The following is a 21,064-nucleotide window of genomic DNA, read 5'->3' as shown; positions in this document are numbered from 1 at the left end:
AGAAAGTTGGCTAGATTGTCGGGCTCAACGGGTAGTGATCAATGGCTCCATGTCTAGTTGGCAGCCGGTGTCAAGTGGAGTGCCCCAGGGGTCGGTCCTGGGGCCGGTTTTGTTCAATATCTTCATAAATGATCTGGAGGATGGTGTGGATTGCACTCTCAGCAAATTTGCGGATGATACTAAACTAGGAGGAGTGGTAGATACGCTGGAGGGCAGGGATAGGATACAGAGGGACCTTGACAAATTGGAGGATTGGGCCAAAAGAAATCTGATGAGGTTCAATAAGGATAAGTGCAGGGTCCTGCACTTAGGACGGAAGAACCCAGTGCACCGCTACAGACTAGGGACCGAATGGCTAGGCAGCAGTTCTGCAGAAAAGGACCTAGGGGTGACAGTGGACGAGAAGCTGGATCTGAGTCAACAGTGTGCCCTTGTTGCCAAGAAGGCCAATGGCATTTTGGGATGTATAAGTAGGGGCATAGCGAGCAGATCGAGGGACGTGATCGTTCCCCTCTATTCGACACTGGTGAGGCCTCATCTGGAGTACTGTGTCCAGTTTTGGGCCCCACACTACAAGAAGGATGTGGATAAATTGGAGAGAGTCCAGCGAAGGGCAACAAAAATGATTAGGGGTCTGGAACACATGACTTATGAGGAGAGGCTGAGGGAACTGGGATTGTTTAGTCTGCAGAAGAGAAGAACGAGGGGGGATTTGATAGTTGCTTTCAACTACCTGAGAGGTGGTTCCAGACTATTCTCAGTGGTAGAAGAGGACAGGACAAGGACTAATGGTCTCAAGTTGCAGTGTGGGAGGTTTAGGTTGGATATTAGAAAAAACTTTTTCACTAGGAGGGTGGTGAAACACTGGAATGCGTTACCTAGGGAGGTGGTAGAATCTCCTTCCTTAGAAGTTTTTAAGGTCAGGCTTGACAAAGCCCTGGCTGGGATGAGTTAATTGGGGATTGGTCCTGCTTTGAGCAGGGGGTTGGACTAGATGACCTCCTGAGGTCCCTTCCAACCCTGATATTCTATGATTCTAATAATTTCCCATGTCGAACTGTATCAAATGCCTCACTGCAATCCAGGTAGATTCAAGGTGTATGTTCTCTGTTCTGTTGCCAGTGGATGTGTCTCTACATCACAAGAGGCATTGCCAAAGCTGATCTCTTTATTGGCAATCCGAACAGACCAGTCAAGGATTGAATAACAGAGTAAGTGACCTAACATCTCACCCTAGAGGTAGGATGGGAGGGGAATGGCCATTGCTTGGCACCCAGTGTGGTCATTCACAGAGGATATAAAATGCCACTATTCTGATATGGTGTAATTGTACACCCTTGTTCATGTGTTTAAGTGACTAACACAAGATACAAGGCAGTGGAGAAAAGAGCCTAAGGTGGCCATTTGTACTCCTGCTGCCAGTGCTTCTCATTTCCGATGGATTAACAAAGTACTTCAGGCTCCAAAGCTGTCCTGATCACCTTCACTAGCGCTAGCTCTTTTTTCCAAGTTAAAAATAATTCCACATTTTGGGGGGGGGGTCTCTATCCTGTGTTGGTTAATATCTAAAATCAGGCCATTTATGTGCATATTTAACACATCCATCTGGGTTGCCTAGGTTTCCCACCTGCAGCACAGTGTGTCTTTATTACAGGTTAAGTACTTAAAATGACCATGGCACAAATCGTATCACGGTCTATCCGGCTTCGAAATTTCATCATATTTGCTAGGGTTTTTCTTCCCTATACTGAAGAAAGAACTCAATTATTTTTGTGAAGAGTGCTAATGATTTTCACACTTGAGAAAGAGAAACAATAACCACCCTTCAGGGGTGACTTCATCTATACTATCTTCATTGCCTGATGAAATTCCTCTCCAATATGGGATCAGTCAGGGACTCCAGATCACCAGCTGCTGGATGTGATTCTGTTTCTGGCTAAATTGTTTTTCCTCCTGTGAAGTATGAGAGAGAGTAGAGAGATATACAGTATAATATAGAGGCCTAAACTGAGTTTAGGGGGGGTCTCATTGTGCTAGGTGCTGTACAAACTCCTGCTAAGAGACCATCCCATCCCTAAATAGACAAAGGGAGGGAGAAATGAACTGTAGCAGAGCCACAATTGCTAGGGTCCCCAGTCCAGAGCCTTAACCACAAGGCCATCCTTCTATTCAAGCTAAGGGTATGTCTTCACTACCCATCAAATCGGCAGGCAGCGATCAATCCAGCAGGGATCAATTTATTGCGTCTAATCTAGATGCGATAAATCGACCCCCGAGCGCTCTCCTGTCAACTCCTGTACTCCAGCTCGGCAAGAGGCACAGGCAGAGTCCGCGGGCGAGTGGCAGCAGTCGACTCACCGTGGTGAAGACGCCATGGTAAGTCGATCTAAGTACGTCGACTTCAGCTACGTTATTCATGTAGCTGAAGTTGCATAACTTAGATCTATCTTCCCCCCTCCTTCTCCCTCCCCACCCCCATCCCCAGTGTAGGCCAGGCCTTAGAATGGTATTTTCACAAAGATGGGGACTGTGGGGGTGGAGAGAGTAGGGATAGAAGATAAACTCCATTAAGGCTCCTGCTATTGCTCATATGTTTTTTTTTCCTGAGGATGCTGTTCTCCATCTATGTATGTGCATGGCCCATTGCCCAACCAATGACTGATCTTTACTGGGTCCACTAGAGAAAGGAATACTGAGAACCAGTCTCCCATATGGCACTGTGATTAGCTCTGCTGGCTTTTCTGTCAGTAACCACTAAGGAACAGGAATGCAAACATAATGCCGGAGCCAGGATCTCTCATACAATAGTCCCCTATATACTCCTAATTCCCGCATAGGTGATTACACTCTACTGATTAGGAAAGTAAGGCAATAATTATTCTTGAACAAAAAAACAAACCAAACAAACAAAAGACTGGCACTTATACAATGCTATTAATCTTCCAAGTGCTTTACATAATTAACTATATTGGGATCTGCTGTTGCTGCATCACTGCAACAGCCTGTTACTAAGTATTTGTGAAGGATAAGCATGAGAAGCAATTAGACAGAGTGCTAAAAACTGCTCTGGGAGAGCTCTTTATTGTCCGCCCTACTGCCCAGCACTGAGACTTGTGCACATTTAAAAACTAGAGCACAGACACAATCTCACCATTACCATGCTAGCAAGTGAGAGATTTAACACTGTTGTGTCTTGCTGTGCAAGTCTGAATTTTCCTATTATCTTGTGTGCTCTTTCCCTAAATATAATAACTAATAAACCTTTCACGTGAAGATCTCCAGACTCTCCAAACATTAGTAGATCTTAAGGTCAGAAGGAATGATTATGATCACCTCATCTGACCTCCTACATAACACAGGCCATAGAATTTCACCCAGTGACTCCTGCATCAAGCCCATCCCTACCAGTTAAGCGAGAACAGCCCTTTTAGAAAAACATCTGGTCTTGTTTTAAAGACTTCAAGTGATGGAGAATAAACCATTTCCCTAGGTAAGTTGTTCCCATTGTTAATTACCTTCACCGTTAAAAATTATTATTAGTCTGATTTGTCTAGCTACAGTTTCCAGTCATTGCATCTCAGTATTTACCTTTGTCTGGCAGATTTAAGAGTCCTCTACTTTCAGAAACCTTCTCCCCACGTAGACTCTTAAAGACAAGTTACTTCTTAACCATCTCTTTGTTAAGCTAAATCGATTGAGCCTCTTCAGCCTCTCACTGTAAAACAGGTTTTCCAGGCTTCTAATATCCTTGTAGCTCTTTTCTGAACTCTCTCCAATTTGTCAACATATTCTTTTAAAAAGTGAACCCCAGAACTGGACATAGTGTTAAGCCTCAAAACACCTATTTTAGATGGGGAAGTAGAGGCACAGATTATGGGCTCCCAAAGATCACATAGCAACCCAGAAATCTTGACTGCTTGGTGCCCTGCATAACACCAAGAAACAGGACTCATTCTCCTAGCCTTGACACCCAACACTTCCTGAAACATCACTGCAGCCAGTTTAACCTTTACCAGAAAAGTTTGTTAGCCAGGGAAACACCCCACAAGGTTTCCTTACATTTTACTCATTAATTTTAGATGAATTAAGCAGAGTCAATATTCTAATACCTCTCAGAATAAAAAATATTAAAACCTTTAATTTATACTGTAGAACCTCAGAGTTACCAAACCCTCAGGAATGGAGGTTGTTCATAACTCTGAACAAGACACTATGGTGGTCCTTGCAAAAGTTTACAACTGAACATTGACTTAATACAGCTTTGAAACTTTACTCGGCAGAAGAAAAATGCTGCTTTTCCTTTTATTTTTTTAGTAGTTTGTTTTACACAGTGCTGTACTGTATTCGCTTTTTTCTTTCTTGTTTTCTTTTTTTGGTCACTCCCGCTGCCTGATTGTGTAGGGCCGGTTCCCAATGAGGTGTGTGGTCGACTGGTCAGTTCACAACTTTGGTGTTCATAACTCTGAAGTTCGCCTGTATTTCATACAGTCTAGTCTGCCCACTGAATGTTGCTGGCAACTGAAGATCAATTTACCTTATAAGCATTTAATACCCAGTCTTTATTTCGTCATTATAGAGTTTCAAAGTGAAATGATAGCAGACATGTAGCACTGAAACCTTTGTAGCTGTAACAGGATGACCTTCCCACAGTCAATTCTTGGCATCAGGGAGGAGAAAACTAAAGACATATTCAGGGAAAAATCACACCGGCAAGAAAATCAATTTCTGTTTTTCCCATATCTGTTGTTTCTTGGTAGTTTTTTTCCCCCCAATCACAAGTCAGTGAACTGTTTGTAACCAAACATTTGATTCTCAGCAATAGAGTGAAATGATATTTATTTTCCATATGTGCTGTTACCACCAGGAAAAACGAACAGCAAATGAAATGGTTACGGCAATGAAACCTGCTCTATTGTATTTTTTTTAAAAGAGGAGGCTTCAAAGTTCCACAACATTCCAACTTGAAATTGTATATGACATTTAGTAATATAGATATTCATGATCTAGGTACTGTGACTGCAGGTAGCAAACTTTTAGAAATTGCACATATTCAACTTTGATTTTTATCTCTTCTACCTTTCCTCCTCAGAATATGGATGAGAATTTTCATGCTCATGAAAGCCAGAGATATAAAACACTGGCTAAATGAGAGAATGTTTGCTGGAGTTGTTCTACCCTTTTTCACACACAGTTCAGCCAAGGCCAATCCATAGCCCTCACAGCTATCCCACTCCTGAGATGCTCTGTCAATGCACCTTGATCCTAATTTGTATCATCCTCTGGTGTCTAGAACTTGGTCCCAATGCAACATTGACAACACACTTTAACCTGTAGCATCCTCTGGTATCCCAGTTCTGGGTCCTGCCAACGATCCTTAACTGTTCTAGTCCTAGGTCCTTCCTGAACAGTGTACCATATGTTATGACTTGTGTTGTATAGGATGAAACATCTGAGAGTCTAGACTGGGACCAAAACAAAAGGCATAATTCAAGATTTCAACCCAGATTCCACCAAGGGAAGTCAAGGGTGAAGAGGATGATTTATCACAGGATAGTCTGGTTGGATAGCAAAAAGGGGAAAAAATGTGATGGCCCATCTGTCAGTTTGGATAGCTTACATAATCGTGAGGGATAGCCTTGGAGTTGGTGCCCCCTTTGGCCACTCATAGAGTGCTGCAATAAGGTACAGCAGCCACATGGGGGAGGGGAGATTACTCACACCTATATCCTGGCCAGCTTCTCTGGAGGGCAATTTGGGGGGAGAGCTACATGAGAGTGTGGGGGAAGAAAAGCAGGGCAGCACAATGGCTGTGCTCATCTACTGATCGACCTTTTTTGCACAACGATCCAGTTGTGGCATAAGTGACTTTGGAAAAAATGGCCTCAGGGCCCTTCCACGATGAAGTAATGGCCATGGTGTTGCTGCTAAAGGGGAAATGGAGTTAAGAATAAAAAGGTGGTCCCACCCTCTGGAAAATGACTGCAAACCCTTCATAGTTAATCTTGGAGAAGCAGAAGCGAATTACCTTTCATGTGCCGCTCCTCTGTACTATTATACGTTGGGTTAAACCTTGTTATGGGTTGAGTTCAAACCTCATGGGAACTGATGCAAACGTGCTCTTCATGTAAGATAATTGTAAGAGTCCGTTAAGAGGCCACACACAAAACAAGGCATAATGGAGTCTGCACAGAAACTAGCACTGTGTGGGTGAGGGGTTCCACTGGGTATTGTGATCAGGTGGGTGGGTCTGTCTGTAGGTGTGGAAAATTCTAGCTTGGGGGGAGGGTCAGACAAGAAATAAAGAGAGACATGGTGTTGTTGGTAGCACATTAATGTGTAATTCCAGAAGAGACCTCTGAAGAGACCAGAAATAAATTAAGAGGAAAAACAAAACAAAAAACCATTAGACTTACATCTGTTTGAATGATGCTCCATGCATTAGTTAAGCCAATGTTTCCATCTGTCCCATACAAATGAAGCCCTTTTTTCAGATCCTGCTGAGCATACTTATCAATCTGAAAACAGAACAAATAACACTGCATATAAGTGCACTGAAAATTAAAATGTTCAGTATGCCACCTCTCAGATGAGCTCCCCTGGGAAGCCAGGGTGACAGTGATATAGAAAGTGGGTGGGGAAGCATCACACTGGGAATTAATCACCTAATGCTACTCAGTATCTGAGTGGCATAGAGAACTAGTTCCTGCCTCTCTCTAAAACAATTGTTAAGTGGATACCTAACAGGGCAGTCAGTTTGATGGTCTATCCTTTCTTCTGTCACAGACCCTCCCACCACAGGGTCCATCTTCCTTCCCTCTCTCTCAGCTACCCCTAAAGTAAGCGGGGCTGGACTAGTTCTAGTTACAATACTCTTCAGAGGAGGCCTAGAAGTGATCACATCCACCCTCTAACACACACATTTCTCTCTCTAGCTGGCTATTTGTTCTCTATAGAAAAAATATTCCTGAGCCTCTCTCGTGTCTTTCCTATGGTGTCAGCACAAGCACCTGTATCATATTCCCATGCTTCAGCTTTTTCTTTATAGCAGCTGCGGGATTGACAGAAAGGGATCAGGATCGTGGTGAGGAGCAGGGAACAGCTCTGTAATGTAGAAAGATTATGAACACTCAGGGGACTGAGATACAGTTTGCCTAGCAGAGGTGCTCTTGAATAGATGCATTCATATTGAGTTAGTACAAGTGAAAAGTTCTGATTAATGGTCCTTCCAGCTGAAGTTGCCTGTTTAGGATAGGTATAGCACGATGAGTGCACAGTTATACTCTGCCCCACCAGTCTGCTTTAATCCTACCTGAGAAGGGGGAACAGCCGGTCAGAGCCTCTAGTTAGTCACTCTCAAACCTCCTTGCTGAGACTCTCAACAAGAACACAAATGCAAAAATAAAACACTCTGCATTTGCACAGTGTCACCTAATGTACAGTGTCATAGTCAATACAGGACAAAGGAAGTACAGTCCATGACCTTTAGAGGTTCCCCCTCTGGCCGCCGTCATTCTTCCAGTTGAGGGGGATTGGACTGAGTGAAGCTAGTTCTTATTTACCATAGGCTGCAATGGGTTTCTAGCTCCAGCACACACTGAGGGCCTGATTCTCCACTACCTTGCAAGTTGAGTGATCACTTGCACCTGGGCAAAGTGGGTCTAAAATGTTCCCAGAGGCGTGAGGGGAGAATTTTGATTTGGTAGCATTGACATCTGTATAAAGCAACAGTAAAACGACTGCATAACGTGCAAAGCAGTGTGGAATTGGGCCTCAAAAGTCTAGGACATCCTCCATCAGGAAATCTCCACTGTGCGCAGAGGCTACACTTGGATCTCTCTTACTCCTCTGATTCTATGAAAACAAACTTAGCTGCACAAGAGGCACTATATTAATGAGAGCCAATGATAAAAGGCCACTGTGATGCTGTGTAAGAGAGAGTCATATTTGATTACCAACCCTGTACTTGCCGTGTTAACACTTTCCTCAGCTGTGACTTCCGTGCACTCCACTATATTTAGCATGTAAGCAGCTTGTGATTTTAGTCAGGATCATATACCTGGCACCCTAGTTACAGGAGAGTTCTGAAGGTGGGAACTATCAGTACATTTGGGATTCTTTTGGTAAATTACAGAACATGAATGAGAAATCTGCAGGAGCAGGGGATCTTCACCCCTCTTTTCAGAATTAGATTAAACTTGGGTTTCATGTTCTCTGCCTACCCTCCCTCCCTCCCTCTAAATTGATCTAGAACCACTGTTATGTGGAGGAGAAGCCACCAGATAGAATGGAAACATGTGGCTGATCAGTTGGATAGGTACTTTATTTAGTACGCCCGGCTCATGAGACAGCTCATGGTGTCTGACACCATCAAGTGGTCCAGAGACATCTACACAGAGCACATCACGGGACACTGTCAGTACTAGGACAAGTAAACAAGACCGCTGGTCAGGGAAATAACCCACTTCCTCCCCTGATGAACCAAGGGACGCACCCCACCCACGTACCTATTCGCTACACCAACACTGACTTAGACTAAATACATCCTATGGGTGGCGTACCCGAGATCACTTATTCACTGATGCTTTAAAAACTCCCGCATCCCAATCTGGGTATGTGCTGGTTATGTGCTATGTATATATCTTGTGAACCTTATAACTGATCCTTGTGACCTCTCATAACTCAAGCCTGACCTCAGATGTACAGTACCTTCCTTCTTAACTTGTGTAAATTTGATTTTAAAAATTAGCTTTAATAACATTTTTAAATCTTTCAGGGATGATGGGGTGAATGAATTGTTGACAAACTACTTCCCATCTGTATAGTTCACAGTAGTGGGAACAATGAAAAGGAAAAGAGCTATAATAGAGAGGTAAAAGGGAGGGGCAGAGGCTGGGTGGGGAAAGATATCTAGGCAAACAACTTTGTTATCCTGGAGGTGAAAAATGAAGGGATATTCAGGAAATTGATTTTCTCAGGCTTTAAAAATTAATCTTTGAAATTAAGAGACCAATATACCATCCTAAAGTTCAAATCTCCCCTAATCTGGAACAAGCGTGCCCAGGTCAAATGAGAGAGCAAGGTGTTTGCCTGAAAGGCAAATGATGTGCTGTTAGAAAGATACAAAATGCCAAGATTCCTTTTCTTCAATCAATTCTGCATTCGCAAACCATCTGACACAGCAGCACAGCATGATAATCTGTTTTACCAGGACTCAGACACCACCCTAGTTAATGTAATATTCATGCTCTGTTTCAGATCAATAATTTTTAATAACCCAGTCAGCATTTATAAAGTGCCTGAAAGATCAGAAGCAATATTTTGTTAGTCCAGGTGTGCTTTAACATGCTCTCATTTTATCATAATAGATTGCTTAACCATGCATTCCTGCTCAACATTTTACATGTAACAGATTCACTAATGTGCAACTTGTAGTGGCAAAAAAGAACAGACATCTCTGAGAGATTACCACTTTTCCCTGGATGGGAGAAAAAAAGAGCTGTATGAATCTGCCTGACATCACAGGGCCGCCTCCAGAGGTGGATTTAACAGCACATTGCCCACAAGGTTAATGGGCATTGTGTGGCTAAATCCCTGTGCATTGCACCAAAAATTAGCCCCAGTCAACCAATTTAGCCCTATTGTGTGCTATTGATTATTTTCACTATCTTTTGGATTAAGGGGAGAGTGCCGGTTTGCTTTTCATTGGAGAAGTAAGCACTTCGTGTAGTCTCATGTCTATGTGTGTCTCTCTCCTTTTGCTTGTCACTGCCCAAAAAAAACCCCAGAGATACTGTCTTACAGTTCTGCAGATTGGTGACAACTCTAGGTAAGTGGTAAGTCAAATGCTGTTAGTTGAATACACCTACATCAGCATTCTCTTCTTCTGTATGCACAGGTGATTAGGTTGGTGCAACTAATAGTAAGTGTTAGTGACCCACAGCTTAATATGTAATAGGGTTCATTTATAGTGGCTCTGGCCAGTTGGCCATACACTGATACACAACTGTCCTGTACCCTACCATCTCAGAACATACCAATGATGTACCTCCATGATGCAATTTCCTGAAGCCAGTGGATGCATTGCTAGCCACAGGGACTTCCCTCACCAGAGTAGTGCCTAGGACAGCCTAATCTTTGCTCCTGGAGGGCATAGTTTGACCTGCAGAATCTCTTGGTAGTGGTAAGGGAACAAGGGCTATGTGCCACGCATGGTTGCAGTGATTCAAGCCAAGTCTGGCCCATTGTTAATAAATAACATCTTGCATTAATTAATGGATTTTATTGCCATAATCTTGGGGCAGAAGCAGCTGCTGACCTCAGAGCATCTGTTGGATAACTGTTCCTTTTAACAAAGGTAATACTGCTAACCGTGCTATGAATAATCCTGTGGCCACTTGCTACCTTGCTTGAGTACTGTATCCTTTTCTGTGAATTACCTGCCTTTTGGGGTTTGAAGTCATGTATCCCCCTAACTGTTTAAGGTCTGCTTGAGGTTCTAGTCATGTGATTCTCATAGACTTTGACAAAGGGCTTTGTGTAACTAAATCACAATTCCGCTCTGAAAGTGTAAGCAGTAGATGTTCCCCAGAAGGCACTCATTTTGTGCTAATACCAAGTTTGTTTCCTTCATCAAAATATTTTTAGAACACCAGAAACTGTTTAAAATGTCCTTGATATCTAATCTATCTTACTTAAAGAAAAAATTCACAGTGTACTCAAAACAACCCTGAACTTCTCGCACATTCCTCGTTATGCCTTCTGTTTGGGCTGTTCAGGAATGAATTTACCAAAAAACAAATAGCAGAGAGATCATCCAACCCTGCTGAAAATGTTCCCACCTAGTCTGCCAGCTGTACTTGTTTGTCTCTGTGCTACCAGCTTACTGGGTTTTTATCAACCGGGATAGATGCCTAACACAAACCAAATACTCTGCACCGTGAATCTGCTGTGTTCATCTTCAGGCAAGTCATGTCTTTCATAATGCATGACTCCATTTAATGACTAGATGCAAGGAAGCATAATAAAATATTGTTGAGAGATTTTAAATAAGACACCTATTTTTAGCAGTGTGGAATACCAGAGGTTTCCTTACCTGAAATGGCCAAGATGGGTGACTCTACCATTACCCTGGAACTAGAATAGAAACAAACTCCCTCTCTTTGGGATTCATCAGGCAAAGAATAGGAGACAACAGTTTCCCACAGATGGCAAGTCAGAGTGTGAATTACAATAACTGCTTTGGCTCCATACCCAGGGGAATCTTATCCATCCATGTCCATCCATAATATCAGATTTCAGTGCAGTTTCTGCTAACATGGGTTAAACGTGGCTTGCCTGTTTGGTATGGACCAGGTAAATCTATTTTAAAACAGTGTTAGAGAACCACTTGCTAGAACAGCATATTAGGACCTTCTCTAAGGTCAGATCCTGTCCTACTGAAATCAATTTGACATTTCCCCCAGGAAGACCTGGAGTGTGTCCACCTCCTGCTGTGGCATGAGGTGTGAGACTGGGAATGCCCCATGGAAGAGCCTTGCACCTCCACTTCTTGCTCCAGATGAGATAACACGAGGTAGCGGTAGCTCTCCAAGGACTAAAGAGGGTGAACCAATATGCTGCATCTGTTTGCAGAGCAATCATGTTGGATCATATTAAAGAAGTTCTGTATTAAAATCACAAATGAGTTTGATTCCCCATAGTTTAAATTCCAGGGTATTACTAATTAAGAGGTCTCTTGGGTTTTGGTACTGTTTCTCTCCCTCTATGTGTGAAACTTGCAAGCTGCTAATTGCGTTAGTACATTCTAAGACAGAGTCTGTTCTCAAAGCAATTCACAGAGACTCAAAGCAATACTCTAACAACAGAAACAGCACCCAGAGACTCCCCGCCCTTTTGTTGTATTAACAATTGTGATTAAAATAGAGATAGAGGATGTATGTGGATGGATGCTTGGTGTGGATAATAACTGAATGATCAGGGAGGTGCCAGCCTAAGAATCCAGTGTCCATCGGCTGAAGAAGGCGTCAAGTGGAAATAACCAGAGGACCCCCGGAGGGCAGACTGGAATCCACCCAACAGCCTCAAGAATGGGAGAACCAAAGAACAAGATAACTTCTTGGAGCCGTCAGGAATGTGCTATCTGCTGATTGATTCAGCAACAGCATGATGAAGCAATTCCCATAGACTGGCATAGGAAGAAATTCCTATAAAAATAGACTCTTAAAAAGTGAGAACTTTGGGGTCTGATTCTGCAAACCAACTTCCAGGAGCATCAGATGAGCATCTGACAAGGCCCTGCTCCCTCCTCATGTCCAGGCCACCTGGCCAGTGGCTTGGCATGAGCAACTCTAAGGCTGGTAACTATGATGACAACCTTGCAGAACCTCTGTGTGTGTGTGTGTGTGTGTGTGTGTGAATGTGTGAATAAATATGAGATTGAATGGAATGTTATAGCTATAACTAACTGCTTACTATGATAACAACCTTGCAGAACCTGTGTGTGTGTGTGTGTGTGTTTGTATGAATGAATGAGTGAATAAAGATGAGATTGAATGGAATGTTACAGCTGCAACTAACTGCTTACTATGATTCTTTCTGTATTCACAATAAATGTGGTATTTTGCCTTTTTCCCTTTAATAAGATCCTGCTGGTTTTTAATTTATTGGTACAACAATCAGGTAGTCCCAGTTTTTACAGTAGTCGGGAGTTGATAAAATGTAGTTATAATGGCACTAAAGAGCCTTAAAGTCTGATTCAAACCCCACTGAAGTTCAGTGGGGTTTAGATTAGGCCCTTAGACCCAGATTAAAGATATTTAAGCACTGCTCTTCTCAGCACTGAGAGGCCTACGTGATTTAGGAGCCTTAAATCTGGGCCTTAGTGCTTTGCGGTCACAATTCTGGCATTGGTTATGTATGTGGGGTATGACTGCATCAGGCCCTCGTACCTCATTCTGTCATCCCATATGTTGAGCTGTATGATGGCTTGGTGAACTGCCCCATGCATCTCCATGGGGTGTTCACTCCAAGACGCATTGCTCTGGGAGACGACGTCAATACCATGCTCACAGAGGACTCTGTGGCAGGAGACAAAAGCAGAGGACCTAGCCTGCCTACCTGCCCTCCCACCCAAGTTGCTATACTCTAGTGCTGGGGTAAGTAGCAGGTGGCTCTCTGAGAGGGAGCAATCTTTAATACTCAAAGAGAGAAGGACCTCTGCTGCTACTCTTGGAGGGGAGGCTGCCTCCTGCCACCCCCTATACTGCTGTCCCTGCCTCTCTGGGAGGGGAGGAGGGTATCTATTGCCACTTCATGTGTGAGCAGGGCCACCAAGGGCCACATGTGGTGTTCCTACCTCACCATGTTGTCTTGCTTGTCGTTACGTGAGTCAGTGCTAAAGTCCCTGGAAAAGCTTTTAGAGAGAGTCCCCAAGGAACTTGTCGTCAGCATTCCCCAGGTTTCTAACCTGCAGCTGAATAGAGAATTTTAATTTCAAGCCTCACTGCTCCTTACAGCATCGTGAACAAAATATTGCACCAAACCCCACAAATTACTGTGATTCCAAACAGCAATTATAAAACGGGACAAAGCTGCTAAGCAGGATTTCAATATTGGTAAGTAAATGTTCCTGACCTTTCTGGTGATTGCTTCCCTGCCATCTTCCCTCCCCACCAAAGGAGGAGAAGCTGTAAGGAAATGACAATATATCCAATTGTTTCCCACTGGATGAAACTTTTAATTTCATGCCTTGATAATCATTCTTTACAGCTAGCATGGAGAGGGACACTGAATGTAAACAGAAAGTCCCTAAGCTAGAAGGTCATTCATGAGAGCTCTTTTGCCTGCTAGGGAGAGATGCGATTGATTGTACTGATAGGTAAGTCTCCCCTTAAACTGGGCAGGACTTAACTCAGCACCTGGGTTGGCTGTAAGGATGAAAATCTGAGGGGCTTATTTTGCGTTGGGGACTGCACCGCATTCTGGCTATTGAAACCCTCGTTACCCCATCTGCCAAAAGAATGAAAATCATGTAGGGCCTGATAAAAAGCCCAGTGAGGTCAGCGGGAGGCTTTGCATTAATTTAATTGGATCAGGCTCTTAGGAGCTATTTGATCCTATGTGGGGAATGAGAGAACATGCTATGGACCACTAGCCATTGCTTACTTGGTATATACCTCCTGTTACTAGCATTGGTTTAACACTGCATTTCCATGGTATGGTTTGTAGGATTCGGGGGGGGAGTGGTTGTTTCTGTCCAAATTTGAGATATCTCTAATATTGAGTAGAATTTTTTTTATTGTTTTGGAGTATTCACTGTGTGAATTGCTTTACTTTAGCTCATTCCATAACACTTCCCAGCTGGTCGTACCTTCATGTTTAGAATCGTGTTGGCTGGAAAAACGTGCACCGCCAGATTTCTTAATGCTTCCCTAAATTCTAACAGGCTCACTCATATGCTATTAGCCCCCAACAGTCCTTAGACACCAAGGAAGATTTATTATGACACCTTGGCATTGCTTTATGAATTGCAGGGCAAAGGAGGAAGCGAGAACAGACGATCCTGGGAAAACTTGCAGGGAAAAGAATGGCCTGGTGGTTGAGATGCTAGTTTAACTTGGATCTATTGAGCCACAATCTCTCAGCTATGCTATAGACTTCCTGTCTGTTCTTGGAAAGTCACTATTTCTCTGTACCTCCATTCGCTATCTGTAAAATGGGGATAATCATTCTTCCCTGCCACAGAGGAGTGTTGCAGAGAAGAAACCATAAACCTGCCAAAAGGAGTTTTTGACAAACATGTTTTCACAAGTGACTATTTTGATTCAATTTATTACAAGCAAACTAGGATTGATCTATTTTGGTTGGAGAGCTTTGTGTGTTGTGGCTAGAGTTTTTAAGCTGTTCTGGGAGTTGTAGAGACTAAACTCAATATTTGAGAGATACCTTATAACCGTTGTCACAAATACTACAGGCAGACCTCATCCAAGAGTGCTACTTTTTTTTTTTTTTTTAGTGTTTATACATATTTATATTAGAAATTATTTAGACTTGGGCAACAGAGCTCTAATAACTTTGCCCTTCATTAACACGGTTTTGATAAACTGTATTTTACATAATTTTCCTGGGCACACACATATATATCAGCAAATTCATATGCAATATGGGCCATTTGATACCATTACCCCAATACACGCTCTAAACACTGACAAACCAACTGTTCATCCACCTGGGATACATGGGCCATGGTCTCAAAACTCATCTATTGCATCCTCCCGCTATGAATCAGAGGTTACAGCATTTCTCATCTTGTTCTTCATATGCGGTCCAGTGATTACACGCATTCTCTCATCTGTCATCCGCCTATATGCCAGAGAGGTCAATCTACCTCGTATACCTGCCCTATTTGTGCTGGAAATGTCACTGTGTTTTACCCTGTTCACATTGACAAGTGCAGTCTGAGATGCCACACTCTAGTCTACATACAGTCTTTACTTGGTCAACTGTGCCCCAGAGTATCTCATGCATATGAGACGGGGTCTTATTTCTGGGCCTCTCCCTACAGAGTAAAGCTGGCACTCCAGATAGTTCTGCTTTAGCCTCCTTTTACCCTAGGCAGCAAGCATGGGAACTGCCAGACTAGATCAGAACCTTGGTCCTAATGGACCACCAGATGTTTCAGAGGAAGGTGCAAGAAACCTTGCAGAAGGCATTTTGCCCACCCCATAAAAATTTCTCCCCAATAAAGATTGTTTCAGAGTTTAAGGCAAAATTCTATATTCTTTCCATCCCCACCCCACCCCCTTTTATTTTTGCATTAATTATAACAACACTGGATACTAGTATTCATTAAAACATTCAATCCCTCATTGATATTGCAATATTCTTGTGCTCAGTGACATCCTGTGGCAATGGGTTCCACTGTCTAATTATGTACTATGTGGGAAAAGTATTTCCTTTTTATCAATTTTGAATTTGGAACCTTTCAGTTTCACTGACTGTCCACTCATTCTTGTGTTGTGAGATAAGGAGAACAGAAGTTATTCTTGCAGTATCTTGTTTCAAATCAGTGTCATCAACAGCACATTACAGTGCCGTGTTTTACGGCAATAATAGGAAACATCTAAACAATCTTCACTTAGTTAATTCATTTTCAATTACTGAAAATTGCATCACTCCCTCCAAGAACATATCTGTTTTCTATCAGGTGCAGTGAAGAGCTGTACGGGCTTCCTTCAGTAAAACAAAGGGGGACGGGGGCATTTAACAGCAATGACTTTCATTTTTGTACCTTCTTTCATCCACAAGGATCCCAATGTGTCTTACAAACCAATTTATAAACTCTTCACCTGCCTTTGAAATGCAGTTACATCAGGAATAACACATAGTAACTGGTGGTGGAGCTTGGAATTTCCACAATGCTTGAGATGTTGCTCTCAAGGGGAAAGGGTTTACAATTGCATAAACAATGTGAGTGGAAGCATCTTTGAGCTTTCACAGATATTATCAGGCAGATCCTTAATTGATATAAATTCAAGTAGCTCCACTGAAATCAGATTTGTACCAGCTGGGAACCTGGTCCTATAATTTTTAAAGCCTAAGAAAATCAATTTCCTGAATATCCCTTCATTTTTCACCTCCAGGATAACAAAGTTGTTTGCCTAAATATCTTTCCCCACCCAGCCTCTGCCCCTCCCTTTTACCCCTCTATTATAGCTCTTCTCCTTTTCACTGTTCCCACTACTGTGAACTATACAGATGGGAAGTAGTTTGTTGGCATAAGCTGTGATTTTTTTTTTGTAACTGCACCTCAGTTTTGGATAGGAAGAAGAAAAGACCATTTCCCCCAGAGACTGGAGAGTGAATATAGGTAAGAATGTAATTAATCCCACTGGAGATTAGCCAGGACACTGAGGTAACTCACTTATCTTTGAAGACAATCCCATGTGATATTTAATGACTGCAAATGGTTTGTTAAATTGGTTTTCCATCGTGTCTGAAAGACAGTACACTGTCAGTCACTAGATGAATGCACCTCTGATCCTATCCTGGTCTCTTTGAGCACAACCACCTCAGGCCTTGAGCCATCACCTCTCTCTTGGGGTGGAATCCCATGATTTTCCCACACTGACTGGGCCCTAGGCTGCAGTCTCCCGATACAGCACTGACAATTGTCAAGTACTGTTTTCCCCACCTGATTTAATAATCACAAGGAGTTCCTTATATTTTACATAGGAAGCCCTTTGTTCACATAATGAACAGTATGAGCTACATCTGCAGAGCTATACTAATTTACATCAGCTGAGGAGCTGGCCATACATAGTTTTCCAATAAATTCATACACCTTAAATATTTACAGGTGTAAAATTCACCCAGCATGCAGATTCGATTTTTTTCTCCCTAATCAACATGCTAATGAATGCTGGAGAAATATTTGACTTGATATAATTGTAATTAATTTGCTGCTTTGGCCTCTTGCATGTGTAATTGATTTTATTGCCCTGTCTCTTTTCCCCCATCCCTTTCTCCTAGTCTCTGCAACTGTGGAGTTGTTTGTAATGCGTAAGCTGTGAGCCAAGGATAACTGTTCATGGAAGATTTTTGAATGTTTACTACAAATATATAAATAAGATTTTTTAAGAGCGGTCTAGGACCAATTTAAGAACACATATACATACACAATTACACAAAATCAGTTAACTGTGTTTGAAAATTCATTTAAATTAGGCAGTTGCACACAGTTACCTGATAGGTACGCACAACTCTAGTAATTTTGTAGAGAAATGAGGGACATGCATGGTTGCATCCCTAAACAGACTGAAAACCAGACGCCTACATTTCTGAACTAATTTTGATGTAAAATATGCTGTGGTCAACCACAAGGAATTAGGCTTGATGCATGAATTAATGGGTGAAATCCTATGGCCTTCTATGCAGAAGATCAGACTAGATGATCACAATGATCATATTTGGCCTTAAAATCTATGAAGATACTGTCTAATATTGTCCTGTACTCTTTGTCACAAAAATGTGATTCTTTTCACCAGTTACCACCAGTAGGAGACTTAAGATCCATTTTAATTTAAATAAGTATCTACAGCAATTAAAATGCTTCTTATCTCTTGGACTTTCAGGATGCCAACTTGAGCAAAATAGGCATAGTTTGCTATAACCATTTGAGTTTGTCCTTACATCACCTAGCCTCATTATCCCTTATATCCAGCAGTCTAATGTACATATATCCAGTTAACTTGTGAAGCTTTCACCAGCTCCAATATGCAATTCCTTTTGAAAGGACTCAGAATCTGTGATGATGCCGTTTCAATCCCAGCCTGTTCTTGGTTACTGCTGATGGCAGATAGAATCCAGTTTGATTTAAGGCACAATGATGGAACTGAGGTCCTTTTTGGGATTCTCTGTTCCAACGTCTTATTGTAATCAATTCTGAGGCTTTTTCAGAGTCTAATGCATTGCCTGGCATATCCAGACCCATTTCCACTGCAAACTGAATCCTAATGTGTATTGCACAATTGTGAATCCTGAAGCACATAGTCGGTATAAGCTGTTGTTTTGACAGCACAGAAGCGCTTCAGACTGCTCCTTCTGTGGTATCATTTTGTGAAAGAGACAGAAGTGTGCAGTGGGGGATGTATCTCAATCTTCTTTCTGTAGCCGTAGGATGACAGACTCCTGCAGACCTGCTTGTCTCACCACTTTCAGAGGTTGGCTGCATCTAACACTTGTCTACATAACAAGTTACTGTGTGAAGCCAGTTAGACCATCCAGCTGAACTCTGGGACTTTCACTGCTCGGTAGCAGTGTCCACATGGGATGGTACTGTTAGCAGGCTGGTGCACTGTAAGTAAATTCACACCATGGCTTGCTGTGCAGTAACTTGCCATATAGACAAGTCCTGAGCGTATGGACCATGCAATCCTTTAAAAGGCCATTAAAGCCATTATTGGGATTAACCAATGTATTTACTAGTATCAGTTTGTACCTTTTGGGGTAATGGATTTTCAAAATCTGGCTTCCTTTTCTGTGGCCTCAACTGTTTGTCAGGTAGGGATCTAGGTACCTGCTATGTAAGCACAGGAAGGTGCTTCTGTCCAAGTGACAATGACAGAACCAGCAATTATTTTGGAGCACAAAAATATTGGCCCAGCAACAGCCGGGCTGACAACCATGCCTTTCGATTTCACGTCAGCCTTTTTAATATAAAAGGCACTGCAGCTACTTGATTCTTTTCAGTTCAATTATCTTCTCATTAGTTTTTTTTCTGATTCAGGTGAAAATGGCTTTTATCAGTGTAAGGCTTCTGGGTACAGAGCTTTTCTATGCTAGGAACTTCAAAGGTGGAAATCTCTCCCTGAAATCATTCCAGACAGTGACACTTCAGCTCTACTGAGTAAGTATCTGTCCTGCTTGGTTCTCAGCATTGCCTTAGTGGTAAAGAATGATGAATATTGTAAATCACTTGCATGGCACAAAAGGCACAATATAAACGTGGTATTGTCCTGTGTGTAGCAATTAGCATGATCCCAACCTACAAGTACCATTAAAAGGTAATTTGCCCACTACTTACTACAGTGGTACCTGAGATACTGCAGTTTACCCCTATATTTAGAAGGACATCTGCTGGCAAGAGCTGACTTTTCCCCCCGCCCCTCTAATGGCAATATTGTTTTATGGTAATGTCCAAAGGCCCCAACTGAGATCAGGCCCCCATTTTGCTAGGTGCTATACAAACAGAATAAGACAGTCCCTGTCCTGAAAAGCTCAGTTGCAATAGGCAAATATTTCACAGATGGGGAACTGAGGAACAGAGAGATTAAATGACTTTCCTCACAGGAAGTCTGTGGAAGAACCAGGAATTGAATCTTGAAGGGAGATTACTGGTACATATCAGGTCTGGGGTAATTAATGTGCAATCAGAGACTGAAGTATCAGAAGAAAGAGTGCTGGAACAAATTGGTAATTTAAAAAACCAGTAAGTCACTAGGCCCCAGTGGTACACATCATGAGCTCTGAAGGGCCTCACATATTAAGTGGCTGAGCTGCTAGCAAAAATATACACTCTCGCATTAAAAACAGCTGTTATACCAGAGGATTGGAGGGTAGTAAACATTGTATCTGTATTTAAATAAAAAGACTTCAGAGGTGATCTGGAGAATTAAAAACCAGCAAGCTTTACAAGACAAATAGGTTGAAATGGTAATTAAAAAATAGAATAATAAAACACCTGGAAGATCATGATATAATAGAGTCTAACCAGCACAGTTTCTGCAAAGGAAAATAGTATCTGACTACTCTCTCAGAATTCTTTGTTTTGACAATGCCCCTCAGGAGAAGCTACTACAGAAGCTAACTAGCTTGGGTTGAGAGGCAAAGTATTGTCATGGATCAAAAACAGACTAAGAGGCAGGAAACAGAGAGTAGGAATCCATGATTGATTTTCATCATGACAAAAAGTTAATGGCGGACTGCCTCCAGGTTCTCTATTTGATCCAGTGATGTTTAATATAATCATTAATGATCTGGAAAGTGGGGGGGGGGATGAAAAATAAAGTAGTAAAATTTCCAAATGATTAAGTGTGGGTTTTTTTTAGGTTAGTCAAATACAGAAAAGACGGCGAGGCACTTCAGAGGGACATAACCAAATTAAGTGAATGGGAAACATGATGACCAATTAAGTTTAATGCTGTTAAATGCAAAGTAATGCACATAGAAAGGAAAAAGAAACTGCTCCCACATCTTACAGGATTCTAAATAAACTATGTCAACTCCAGAAGGGGATGTAGGCATCTTTTGTAGGCAGCTCAATGAAGAACTTTGTTCAGTGTTCAGCTGTGGTCAAAACTAATGACGTTAGGATGCATAAGTAATGGGATGGCAAATAATACCAAAAATATTATAATGCCTCTATATAAATCAATGGTGTTGCCTCATCTGGAATACTACGTATAGTACTGCTCACTGGATTTCAAAAAGGATATAGCAGAGCTTGAGAGAGTTCAGAGGAGAGCAGTGGAATAATCAAGGTCCTAGAAAAAAGACTGGGATTGTT

The 21,064-nt window shown here is 42.1% G+C and overlaps 1 protein-coding gene across 9 annotated transcripts in view; it reads right to left on the bottom strand.

The window, feature by feature from the left end:
- Positions 1-21,064, bottom strand: part of TSPAN4 (tetraspanin 4) — a 652,187-nt gene that overhangs the window by 16,183 nt on the left and 614,940 nt on the right. For all 9 annotated transcript variants that reach the window (XM_074954795.1, XM_074954794.1, XM_074954797.1 and 6 more), the window contains one exon: positions 6,414-6,515. In XM_074954795.1, the coding sequence (XP_074810896.1) occupies positions 6,414-6,515 (102 nt within the window). The remainder of the gene's footprint in view (positions 1-6,413; positions 6,516-21,064) is intronic.

The sequence above is a fragment of the Natator depressus genome, chromosome 6 (assembly GCF_965152275.1).
Source record: "Natator depressus isolate rNatDep1 chromosome 6, rNatDep2.hap1, whole genome shotgun sequence".
NCBI lineage: Eukaryota > Metazoa > Chordata > Testudines > Cheloniidae > Natator > Natator depressus.
The sequence above is the reverse complement of the archived record's forward strand: the minus strand, read 5'-3'. Positions and strand labels throughout refer to the sequence as shown.